The sequence below is a fragment of the Coenobita brevimanus genome, chromosome 5, assembly GCF_032717465.1.
Source record: "Coenobita brevimanus isolate Jiangsu-jjx chromosome 5, ASM3271746v2, whole genome shotgun sequence".
In the NCBI taxonomy this organism is placed as follows: domain Eukaryota; kingdom Metazoa; phylum Arthropoda; class Malacostraca; order Decapoda; family Coenobitidae; genus Coenobita; species Coenobita brevimanus.
Genome location: NC_136958.1, coordinates 39,866,031 through 39,879,124, shown reverse-complemented (window position 1 = coordinate 39,879,124; position 13,094 = coordinate 39,866,031). Strand labels below are relative to the sequence as shown.

At 43.6% G+C, this 13,094-nt stretch overlaps 1 protein-coding gene across 1 annotated transcript; it reads right to left on the bottom strand.

The window, feature by feature from the left end:
• Positions 1-4,795: 4,795 nt before the first annotated feature.
• LOC145398904 (D-2-hydroxyglutarate dehydrogenase, mitochondrial-like) lies at positions 4,796-12,649 on the bottom strand. Its single transcript, XM_080271629.1, has 8 exons — positions 12,477-12,649; positions 11,474-11,712; positions 10,715-10,951; positions 10,008-10,183; positions 8,080-8,308; positions 7,422-7,593; positions 5,272-5,422; positions 4,796-5,014 (listed from the first exon to the last, which is right to left on the bottom strand). The coding sequence occupies exons 1-8, from the start codon at positions 12,647-12,649 to the stop codon at positions 4,796-4,798; spliced, it is 1,596 nt and encodes a 531-aa protein (XP_080127755.1).
• Between the last annotated feature and the right edge of the window lie 445 nt (positions 12,650-13,094).

Sequence of the window (13,094 nt, the reverse complement as noted above, 5' to 3'; positions counted from 1 at the left end):
CAATGAGAAATAGCCTAGGCCTAGCCAATTTAAAAATAAATCAATAAAAAAAAATCCTGGCCTAAGCTTCATAAAATGACTACTGAAATAGTTTGATATAGGGCTACTTACATGTCTGAATGGGTTCAGCTTTGGGGTAATCTGGGGTTGCTTCTGGCACCTCATTCCCAATAACAGCCACTTTTCTTGGCACTCATCTGAGTCATCTTTGGAGGTGCGGGTGCGAAAGAATTTCCTTATGTTCACCCTGTCCCCGAGGATTTTTAAATGACCTTTTCATCACTTGAGTGGCTGCCGGCTAAGATCCGCAAATGTATTATTGTAGAATAGCCTGTAAAGGGAAATGACATTCAGTTCTGACAGTCGAGTGTCGACTGAACTCTTTGTATAGAGTATAGGCTAGATCTCATATCTGTAAAAACAAAAATGAACAGGTACAGTGAGGTGGCTAGCATTATACCGGAACGTAGTAACGTCTATACAGCCACTGAAACCAATACATTCAAATAAAACCGAAAACAACACAGGATTTAGTCACAGTTCACAGACACTTCTCAATGTAAACAAACATTCCGAGTTCCGATGCTCTGAACATTCGAATTTGTGAAAAATTGCATAGATCAGATATTTTAGACTGCATAATCCAATTTTAAAGCTCCGTGATTAATATATACCATATTATATATTGTAAATATATAATAAGTCTGATATATGTAATACATTCTTGCATTCTTTGTGCAATAAATATATTTCAAAGAAAACCAAGCTTGGAAAAAGTATAGTGGAAACTAATATATTATAACTATTATGATTTGATTCATAGGTTTACGTAAATTGTGAATAACTAATCACATTATATAGCTATAAATAATATTGTATTAAACTAATATGGATGCACGAATAAAAGTGGATTGGCTTTAGGGGGTTGGGGGAAAGCTAGGTGGGTCAATGCCGAGCTGCAAGCATACTATGTAAACTGGTGATTTTTTATTATTATTATTTTGGGGAGCTGCAATTTTTTGGGGGCTTAGTCCTTGATTTGGGGGGACTAAGCCCCCCCTAGCCTCCCCTTGGTGACGCCACTGGTGATATGCAAAGCGGTGTGAGAGAAGTGGCAGGAGGTTTTAAAGACCACAGAATACGGAATATCGTAGAAATTAATAATAATCATAATAATAATAATAATAATGATAATAAGGATGATGATGATGTGATGATAGAAATAAAGCTAAAAATCAACACTACGGTACCGAATCTGATCTTTTTATTATTATTATTACTATTATTATTATTATTATTATTATTACTATTATTATTATTATTATTATTATTATTATTATTATGAAAGCTTAGAATTTGCAGTACACCTGGTGTCTTAGTGGATTCATGCGCTTCAACCGGACTGAGCCTGTGAGAGTTGATGTCTGAGGGATGGTTGGTGTTTATCGCTCACATTATGCCATTCAGGGAAGGGTGAGGCTGGTCACCGTCGCCTTAAATGTTGGGAATCAGTAGCCTATCCCCGGACCCCTACGCTCCTGATGGGGCAAAAAGTACCGGGTGGATGGATGGATGAATAGATGAATGGATGCATGAATGGATGGATGGATGGATGGATGGATGAATGGAAGGATGGATGGATGGATGAATGGATAAATGAATGGATGAATGAATGGATGGATGGATGGATGAATGGATGGATGGATGGATGGATGAATGGAAGGATGGATAGATTAATGGATGGATGGATGGATGGATGAATGAAAGGATGGATGGATGGATGGATGGATGAATGACTGGATGAATGGAAGGATGGATGGATGGATGGATATATGGATGGATGGATGGATAGTTGGATGGAAGAATGTATGAAGAGAATGAGAGAGGGGAGGTGAGGAAGTGCAGAGGGGGAAGAGAATGAGAGAAGGGAGGTAAGGAAGTGCAGAGGGGGAAGAGAAAGAGGTTACAGGGTTACAGAAGAGGTGTGTGTCCCTCAATAAAGCCTGCCCTTGTGGCTGCTTTATTAACCTTGAGCAGAGACTCTGAAAGCGCTATTGTCTGAGGCAGAATGAGGAGGGGGAGGGATGGGGGTGGGTTAAGGGGTGGGGGGCTTTGTATGGGGGCCTTATTGGGCTGTTATGTCTCTCCCATGGCCATGACACACACACACACACACACACACACACACACACACACACACACACACACACACACACACATACACAAGCACTTCCAGCTCTACCAAACTGTTTATAACCAGTCACTTTTATTTCATTGTAAGATTTTTTTATGTATCTGTGTATGTATGACTGTAAAGATGCTAACAGTGTGTGTGTGTGTGTGTGTGTGTGTGTGTGTGTGTGTGTGTGTGTGTGTGTGTGTGTGTGTGTGTGTGTGTGTGTTTTGGCATGTCAGGGGGCCCTTTGTGGAAGATCAGAGAAAAAGTCTATTCTAACGCAGTTCACATTATCAAACTCTCCTATGCCTCAGCCTTGAATCGAACGCACTTCCTTTCAAACAGCAAGTCACTTCTATAATCGTTTTAACTCTCAATCTACGTCTTTTTTTTTTTTTTTTTTTATTACTCTTGCTACCTCCAGACGATTTTGTTAAGTTTTGAAATTTTGAAGCGACGGGATAACAGTCTCCATTAACCTCTTAACACACTAATGTCTCTAAGGCCGCGTCCATACCATGTGATTGCGAGTGCGGGTGGGCGAATGGCATCACTGTAATTCATAAAAGTAGCCGCAGTGGACGCGAACAGGTGCAAACGAGGACTACGAGTTAAAGTGGTAAGGAGCGCCCCTCCCGCGTCAGCACGAATCGGGTGTGGACGCCCTCTAAGCCGATTAAAAACGTCTAAAGGCAGCAAGAATATAATAGAAAATACGTCATTGGACTGAAGAGGATTACTAGCATTCCCCCCAGGCCTATAGCAGACTAAATCACTGCTATGGACCCGATGCCTTTCCCACGCGTCCTCGGTAACCTTTCCCACAGGCGATCGCTGGGCTCGCTATTCACTACAAAATTAATGGATGTGCAATTGAGGCAGTTAAAATACCATAGGCCTATTTTGTCTCTATATTCTGTCCACTTCGATACTGATACGGAGGCCGCGTCGTAAATACGCACCGTCCATACTGAAGGCGTGCGAGGGCTGTCTCATTTAGGGTTGAGGTAAGAGGTGATATCGTTTTGTCATGTGGAAAATCAGTAAAGTCTTTTATAACGCAATTCACCTCGTCAGACTGTTCCCTGCCCCAGTCTGAAATTGATCTAGCGCCGTTCCTAAGTTTCTTTCTCACTCAGTGCCTCGTTTCTCATCTTCCTCCATCTCGCTCGTTCGCCACTTCTCCCCACCTCTCCCTCCAGTTCCCTCTCAAGTATAACCTCTTCTCCCTTAAAAGTAAAGCATTAGGAAGTTAGGAGGAGGGCAGGACAGATACAAGACACAGACGGTGACAGAAGACAGATGAAATTGACCGTGGTATGGTGTAAGGTTGGTTATTTGATTATTGTAGACAGGGAGTTAGATTATGAGAGTCTACCCCACAAACTGAGTTGCCTCTTTCCTCTTCTCTTTTACCACTCTCCTCTTCACCCTCCATCCCCTAACTCTCTCCCAATTCGCCTGTACCCTCTCCTCTTCAGCCCCTTTCCTCTACCTATCTCCCCATTCGCCTGTACCCCTCCTCTTCACCCTCTTTCCTCAACCTCTCTCCCCATTCGCCTTACCTCTTTCCCCATCCGCCTGTGTCCCTCCTCTTCATCCTCTTCCCCTACCTCTTTCCCCATTCGCCTGTACCCCTCCTCTTCATCCTCTTCCTCTACCTCTTTCCCCCTTCGCCTCTACCCCTTAGGCCAAATGTTAATACTTACCTGTGTAGTTTATGTTGCCTGTCCGCCTGGCCTGCCCCGCCTAGCTATGACTTTCCTCAGGCCTCTTCCACACAAAGCCGCCATCGCCATAACCATTTGTCAGCCCAGAGGTTCGGACACACAATTGCACACACACACACTCGCACAGACACACACACACACACACACACACACACACACACACACACACACACACACACACACACACACACACACACACACACACACACACACACACACACACACACACACACACACACACATAAAAGAAAGCAAGCACATACACAAATACACACATACAAACAAGCATACACACACGCGGGCACACACATACAAACACAATAACACACACACACACACACACACACACACTTCTTGGATAACTTCACGTATTCGTCATGAAAGTAAGGAGCTGATAAAAGATACTGAAGGGACACGATAGTTTACAAGCATCGTATCGTATTTCCCCTCTCGTTCTACATTTTAGCATTGGTCGTGAGTGTTAATAGTAAATAATGATAATGAATAATAATTTTCAGTTTATTAATTACACCCAAGGCCAAAATACACAGGCTTATAAAAATCGTTCCTTACATAATGGGGATCAAAAAGAGTTTGTTTGGGAGGGTGGAATTCTTAAACATATTTAAGGTCAGTTCTTTGTCGTAATTTGAATATGTTTTTTTACAGAACGAAATGGACAGGGGAAGACTTTGCACTTCTCTCCCCGATCGTCCTGCAGAAAAGAGTTATAACCGGTCTAGTGTAAACATATGATCTTTACAAATTAAAGGATAAATAAATTTCCATCACAGCTACCAGTTATCACAGACAGGTTTTTGTTGTTGTTATTATTATTATTATTATTATTATTATTATTATTATTATTATTACAATTTAAACTCTAATTTTACTTCATCTTTTCCTCAGGCAGAACTTTGTATGGGTTCAGTATGCCTTTGGGGTCCATGAGTTGCTTCACTTGCTTCATGAGCCGTATCGAAGCTTCGGATTTAGAGTAATGGATGTAGTTGCGCTTCTTCAGCCCCAAGCCGTGTTCTGCGCTGATGCTGCCCTTGTGCTGAGCAGTCCACTCAAACAAGGTAGGCACGATGCGGTTCAGCACGTCCTGTAGTCAGTAAATGAAAGTAACGTTGTCATCTTTATCTGTCTTTTAAGTAGCTTTACTGTTTATTATTATTATTATTATTATTATTATCATTGGCGCAGTGACAATCAAGTACTACCTTCCCCAGGAGCTATGACCTAAATCAGTGACCTCCCAGCATCATGACCTCCTAGTATCATGACCTCCAAGCACCATGACCTCCTAGCACCGTGACCTCCTAGCATCATGACCTTCTAGCACCACCTCCAAGACCCTACCTCGTCAAACTGCCTGGCGGTGACGATCAGGTGTAGGTTTCCATCGCCCATGTGCCCAAAGCCGCAGCACCGCACGATATCGCTGCCCAGGTGACGCCGCATGTCCTCCACCATCTTGTAGAAGACAGGCAGGGGCAGGGAGATATCGTGTCTGCGGGAGAGAGAGAAGAGATAAGACGGGAGAGGCGAGAGACGGATGATAAGTACGGAAATTTACGTGACATCTTCCCTCTTGCAGTTTATTTTCCGTAGCGTAGATCAGTAATGTTTGGTTTGGCGAAATTCAAATCCTTGAATTGCAATAAGGGAAAATTAGTGTGCAATAAGGGGAAATTAGTGTGCAATAAGGGGAAATTAGGGTGCAATAAGAGGAAATTAGGGTGCAATAAGAGGAAATTAGGGTGCAATAAGGGGAAATTAGGGTGCATTAAGGGGAAATTAGGGTGCAATAAGAGGAAATTAGGGTGCAATAAGGGGAAATTAAGGTGCAATAAGGGAAAAGTAGGGTGCAATAAGAAAAATAAATCGCTGAGGAAGAGGTGTCGCGGTATATCTTAAGTCACTGAGAATACCGCGTGCTTAGCGTGTTGGTAAAAATTCGGACGTGGCATTGCATTCAAATATTCTTGTGCTGATGTGTGTGTGTGTGTGTGTGTGTGTGTGTGTGTGTGTGTGTGTGTGTGTGTGTGTGTGTGTGTGTGTGTGTGTGTGTGTGTGTGTGTGTGTGTGTGTGTGTGTGTGTGTGTGTGTGTGTGTGTGTGTGTGTGTGTGTGTGTGTGTGTGTGTGTGTGTGTGTGTGTGTGTGTGTGTGTGTGTGTGTGTGTGTGTGTGTGTGTGTGTGTGTGTGTGTGTGTGTGTGTGTGTGTGTGTGTGTGTGTGTGTGTGTGTGTGTGTGTGTGTGTGTGTGTGTGTGTGTGTGTGTGTGTGTGTGTGTGTGTGTGTGTGTGTGTGTGTGTGTGTGTGTGTGTGTGTGTGTGTGTGTGTGTGTGTGTGTGTGTGTGTGTGTGTGTGTGTGTGTGTGTGTGTGTGTGTGTGTGTGTGTGTGTGTGTGTGTGTGTGTGTGTGTGTGTGTGTGTGTGTGTGTGTGTGTGTGTGTGTGTGTGTGTGTGTGTGTGTGTGTGTGTGTGTGTGTGTGTGTGTGTGTGTGTGTGTGTGTGTGTGTGTGTGTGTGTGTGTGTGTGTGTGTGTGTGTGTGTGTGTGTGTGTGTGTGTGTGTGTGTGTGTGTGTGTGTGTGTGTGTGTGTGTGTGTGTGTGTGTGTGTGTGTGTGTGTGTGTGTGTGTGTGTGTGTGTGTGTGTGTGTGTGTGTGTGTGTGTGTGTGTGTGTGTGTGTGTGTGTGTGTGTGTGTGTGTGTGTGTGTGTGTGTGTGTGTGTGTGTGTGTGTGTGTGTGTGTGTGTGTGTGTGTGTGTGTGTGTGTGTGTGTGTGTGTGTGTGTGTGTGTGTGTGTGTGTGTGTGTGTGTGTGTGTGTGTGTGTGTGTGTGTGTGTGTGTGTGTGTGTGTGTGTGTGTGTGTGTGTGTGTGTGTGTGTGTGTGTGTGTGTGTGTGTGTGTGTGTGTGTGTGTGTGTGTGTGTGTGTGTGTGTGTGTGTGTGTGTGTGTGTGTGTGTGTGTGTGTGTGTGTGTGTGTGTGTGTGTGTGTGTGTGTGTGTGTGTGTGTGTGTGTGTGTGTGTGTGTGTGTGTGTGTGTGTGTGTGTGTGTGTGTGTGTGTGTGTGTGTGTGTGTGTGTGTGTGTGTGTGTGTGTGTGTGTGTGTGTGTGTGTGTGTGTTTGTGTGTGTGTGTGTGTGTGTGTGTGTGTGTGTGTGTGTGTGTGTGTGTGTGTGTGTGTGTGTGTGTGTGTGTGTGTGTGTGTGTGTGTGTGTGTGTGTGTGTAAATCTGCTGGTTAGGTGTTGTGTGATTTAAGGGGAAATAATGAATGAAAATGAGTAGGCAATTCATTATCATCATCATCATCATCATCGTCATCACAACCACCACCAACACAAGCACCATCATAATCATCACCACCACCACCAGCACCACCATCATCATCACTATCACCACCACCACAACCACCACCACCACCACCATCATCATCATCATCATTACCCTCTTTCCCACAAATTAAATATCATCAATGAAGGTAAGTATAGGAGCAACTGGGACTAACTCATAGGTGTAGCCATCCATCATGAGAGCCTCATAGACCCGTTCCCTGAGGCTCCACACCTCTGCCATTCTGGAGGGTTCGGTGACAACTGTTCCGTCCTTCACTACCCCGGTTTTCAGGACGCCGTTGAGAAAATTGTGTAGCTTCTCCTCGTCATGGTCTGCGTTCGAACCTGATAAAATAAATAAATAAAGAGATAAATAAATAAATGGGTAGATAAATAAATGAATACATAGGTAGATCACTAGGTAAGTAAAATAAATAAGAATAAAGAATTAAATAAAAATAAGAAAAAAAGATGACACCATGATTTATTTCTTCTCTGTGACGTCCGCTTTTCATCAATACGATCAGCTGACTAAATGAATCTCTCTCTCTCTCTCTCTCTCTCTCTCTCTCTCTCTCTCTCTCTCTCTCTCTCTCTCTCTCTCTCTCTCTCTCTCAACTGAATGTAAACCCAATGGAATGCAGACTGAACTTCCCCTCTCCTGTAGACCATTACATCCTTTCTGGGAAGATGGGGTGGAAGATGAGGGGTGTTTGAACAGCCAGGCATCTCCACCGCCCTGTCAAATCAATGCCACCACATGAAGGCGTCCCTCTGTAGCACCACCGCTTAGAACACGAACCCAGAACCCAGGAATTTGCCCTCACTAACCCGAAGTTTCCACCAGTACGTAGAAAGGATGCTTGGCTATGGGGGACTTCAACTTCAGCTTCTCCTCCACACTGTCCAACCCAACACAGTCAATGAGTTCAAAGGAACTCAGGATCTCCCCCAGCTGACTCCTGGCTGATTTGTACGTGCTGAGGGTGTCTTCAAATGAACTCAGACCCAGGAAGGCTAGATTGACGGCAGCTGGGCGAGGGGGACAGCTGATGGCCACCTGGGAAAGACTCTGGAAATAACTATACTCTTCTTACATTAACCTGGCCTAAAATTGACACCTCTTGACTATCTATCTATCTATCTATAGCCCGACGCCCTAATCCCGCAAAGGGTGGCCGCAGACAAAACGCCTCCAAGTCGCTCTGTCACTCACCATTTGACTGCATCTCGACTAACTTGGCCTAAAATAGACACCTCTCAATCATGAATGCTGAAATGTAAGAATATTTTAGGAAATGAAGCTGCAAATTGCTATAATCTTTTCACACTAACTTGGCCAAAAGCTGACACTTCTCGATCATGGAAGCTAAATTGTAAGACTATATTGGCTCTAGAACATGATGCTAGTCACGAAAAAGTGCTATGGAGGGCGCGCACAGCCATAATATTTTTTTTTTTTGCCACTGAGCTACTTGAAATAGGCTGTAAAAGGATGAAAATCTAGGCCAGGTTAGAGTAAAAAGGGTATATATGCAGATTAATTTATGTCGTTCGGTCTGTTTTCACGTGAGGGAACTGGACCACTCCTACAACTTAAGTACCATGTCGTAGTGGCAAGAAACTGAATGAGTTACGAGGTGGGAATGAGTCTCCTTTGTTACAAACCCAATCGCCCCTAGTCTGACTATACCTGGCCATCAACTGGGCTAAAAGGGGCCTGGCATCTTCTGGGGTTAAAGCAGTAGAGGAAGCAGATGTTGTAGCCCTAATTTTATCCGGAACGTGAACACAATGGATTACACTCTTACACTCTTTTATTCTCCACGTCCTTTCTGCAAAAATAGTCTTGGATCTTACAGTGAATTGATGGAAAGTTTGTGAATCTTTGCAGACTTCCTTTGTAACTAAAACTAGCCTATACTCTGTTCACTTTAACTAGGCGTAAATCTGCCATCGCTAACTTGAATGCTGAGTTGTAAAAAGACGACTAACACTAGAATATGGTGCTAGTCACGAAGAATGATTAGGGAAAGGACGTACAGCCGTAGTATTGTCTTATTCTGCCACTGAGCTAAGGGAAATAAGCTGCAAAAGGACGAAAATCTCTGACCAGTGAAAATAATGACCTAAAGAGTGACCTAAGAGCTGATAAGGTGGTGTTTGAGGTCAATGATAAGAAGTCCACTATCTTCCCTGAAAAAATCTTAAGAATTATCGTAAGTCTGTGAATCTGCTTAACTTCTTTGATTTCCCGAGAGTGCAGTTTAAATTACAAAAATATTCCCTTCGTGACTATACTCTTTTCACTTTGACTTGGCCCAGATTTTCGTCCTCTTCCAGCATATTTCACATAGCTCAGTTGCGGGGGAAGACAGTACTGTGGCTGTACATCCTTTCCACAGCACTTCTTCGTGACTAGTATCATATTCTAGCGTTATTCTATTGCTACAACTCAGCATTCAAGATGGAGAGATGAAAATTTTGACAAATGGTTTTACAATATACCTTTTTTTTTTTTCTTTTTTTTTTTTTTAGGAAGACTTCGGATCATTCAGGACTCTCTCTCTCTCTCTCTCTCTCTCTCTCTCTCTCTCTCTCTCTCACACACACACACACACACACACACACACACACACACACACACACACACACACACACACACACACACACACACACACACACACACACACACACACACACACACACACTAGAAAAGCTCTTAGTTACGACAGAAATCAATTGTAACTCCCCCGTACCTTTGTGACAATCCCCAAGGTGCCTTCTGACCCGATGAAGAGGTGCTTGAGGTCATAGCCTGTATTGTCCTTCTTCACGGTGGAGAGGCAGTCCATCACCTCTCCACTCGCCAGCACCGCCTCTAGTCCCAGGACAGACCCGTGCAGTCCCCCATACCGCAACACACGCAGACCACCTGATGCAGAATTGTCGTGAGTATCTATCTATCTATCTATTTATCTATCTATCTATTGCCAGACTCCTTAATCTCGTAAAGAGTGGTCACAAACAAATCGCCTTCACGTCGCACTGTCCTCTGTCATTTTGCTACCCTCTCCCCAACGCACCCCCCACCCCTCCCTCATATATCTCTCAACTCCATATCATCCTTGGTCTCCCCTCCTTTTCCTCCCCCTCCACCTCACCTACATATACTCTTCTAGTTAGTCTCTCATTCTCCACCCTTTCCACATGACCAAATCGTCTAAAAAAATATCGTCCAACACATTCAGTCACATCCACATCAATGCCACAACGCTCCTTTACTTCCTCACTACGCCTATCTCTCCATGTGACTCTACACGCTCTTCTCAAATAACACAAGTAACTCAAATACATAACTCATCAACAGGAGCAGCGGAGAAATGGAAATTAATGTGGCTATCCCCAAAGTTTATGAGTAAATTCGAAAAAGAAAATAAAAATAAAAGAAGACGCCAGACACTACCTGCATTTGTCGAGACGTTCCCGCCAATCTGACAGCTTCCTTTGGCTCCGAGGTCAAGAGGAATGATGAGTCCAAATTGAGCCACATGCTGATCAAGAGCCTCCAAGACACACCCAGCCTGGCAGGTCACCACCCCAGACCAGGTGTCGACACTCTCCACCTGGTTCATCAGCGACGTGGACACAATAACCTCATCAAACACGGGAACACTGCCACCAACGATGCCTGTATTGCCACCTGGGGGAGAATGTTTATCATCGTCATCGTCATCATCATTATCATCATCATCAAAATGGTAATAATAATAATGATAATAATAATAATAATAATAATAATAATAATAATAATATCATCATCATCATCATCATCACCATTACTATCACCACCACCACCACCATCATCATCATCATCATCATCATCATCACCATTACTATCACCACCACCACCATCATCATCATCATCATCATCACCATTACTATCACCACCACCACCACCACCACCAACATCATCATCATCATCATCATCATCATCATAGTAACAGTAGCAATAATAACAAATGGCTCTCAGAAAGTGCAGTACCCGCTCCCATGAATTAGTTTCAGAGCCGAACTTTGTCCTGTGACCCTGATCTTCAAAATCCGAATTACTTCATTGTCGTCAGACCATTAATAGTCCCGCCAAGTTTGATCAAAATCGGATTTAAAAAAAGTCTGAGTCGATACCGGTTCCCTCACGTAGTTAAAATAAAAAAATAGTAACCTTGAGGGCACACGGCCAGGTTGTGTTGGTTACAGTAGGTCAAGATGCTGGAGACTTCTCGTGTGGTGGTGGGTCTGAGGAGGAGAGGTGACGCCCCCCGCACACTGCCCATCCAGTCCATGTTGTGCCTCTCTAGCTCGTCCTCCCCCACGATGGCTCGGTGTGGCCCCAGGAGGTCTCGGAAGAACTGCAGGTGGGCCTCGCTTACCTGGCTGTACTTGCCCCTTTCTATTCTGTACCTGGAAATATATAGATAAATAAATAATCATCCTCACCATCATTATCATCATTGTCATCATCATCATCATCATCATCACCGTCATCATCATCCAAACCTCCTTCCCCACCCCAAGGTCCGGTGGAGTACGGTTGTGAAAGCCAGGGGAAGAAAATGATAGAGATAATAACCAAAATTTGCCCAGTAAATGAGCCACACTCCCATCCACTCACCATTCAAGCCCCCGGAATCAAATAAATAAATAAATAATAAATAAATAGATAAATAAATAGAGATAAACACAACTCTTTCGGCTATTTTAACTCGAGTTGTGAACCACCCACTCAGACTGACCTCAACAGGTCTTGCAAAAAAATTCATATAATCCTTGCTTACCTGGGCATACCTGGCCTACCCAACATTATACCTGGGATTTGAAAGAACTTTACGCTACCCTCGCTTACCTGGCCGTCTCATTCATGTATTTAGCGTCGTATTATTAATTTCAACGTTATTCTGATTAAATGAAAAAAAAAAAAAGATTGACCTGGCTTGCATGTATGTACACTACCAAAAAAAAAAAACGCTTTGTGATAGGCCTATAAAACAATATACTCTCGTATTTTAGCCCCTTTTAAGAACGATTTGAACTGTACATGCAAAATAAACGAACATAAGACTGGTTCTGTTTACCTGATTGCACTGTATCTTCCCCGTTCAGTGCCAAAATACGCGAATTTATTAGGAACAACAGTCAGACAATCAATACATAATCTTTTTTATTACCTTTTAGACGTTAGCTCGCATCTGTCGGATTGCAGAGGTGACGTGTGGAAATGCCGGGGTGGAGATGAGGCGAAGTGATGGGGTGGAGGTGAGGCGAAGTGAAGGAGTGAAGTGAGGAAGTGAGGGGGTGGAGGGGAGGGCCTGGCGACTCTGCCCTGCCACCCACCCAACATTGACAACACTCTCTCTCCTCTCACTCTAAGCATCGTTACCTGCAATAACAGCATGAAAGAAATAGCAGTAATACAGCCATACTACTACCACTATTACTGCTACTACTACTGCTACAACAACAACAACAACAACAACTACTACTACTACTACTACTATTACTACTACTGCTACTACCACTACCACTACTTATAATAATAATAATAATAATAATATAGAGGAGTGTTTGTAGTGGATGTGTGTAGAAAGGCAGAGCATGGGTATGATGTGGTGTGTTGCTGAGAGACAGAATGGCGTAGTGTGGTGTAGGGAAGCAGCATGGTGTGGTGTGGCGTAGTGTGGTGTAGGAAGACAACATGGTGTGGCGTGGTGCGATGCAGAGTACCCCCTGGTGTGACTATAATCATCTCCATCAACCAGAAACACTTACCTCACGTATTAAAAGCT

Excerpts from the sequence above, each read along its gene's own strand:
- LOC145398904 (XM_080271629.1), bottom strand. The coding sequence starts at position 12,649 with ATGTTGGGTGGGTGGCAGGGCAGAGTCGCCAGGCCCTCCCCTCCACCC. Across the intron at positions 10,184-10,714 it reads GAACGTCTCGACAAATGCAG|GTGGTCTGCGTGTGTTGCGG; the intron begins GTAGTGTCTGGC and ends ATTCTGCATCAG. Across the intron at positions 7,594-8,079 it reads CGTACTGGTGGAAACTTCGG|GTTCGAACGCAGACCATGAC; the intron begins GTTAGTGAGGGC and ends TTATTTTATCAG.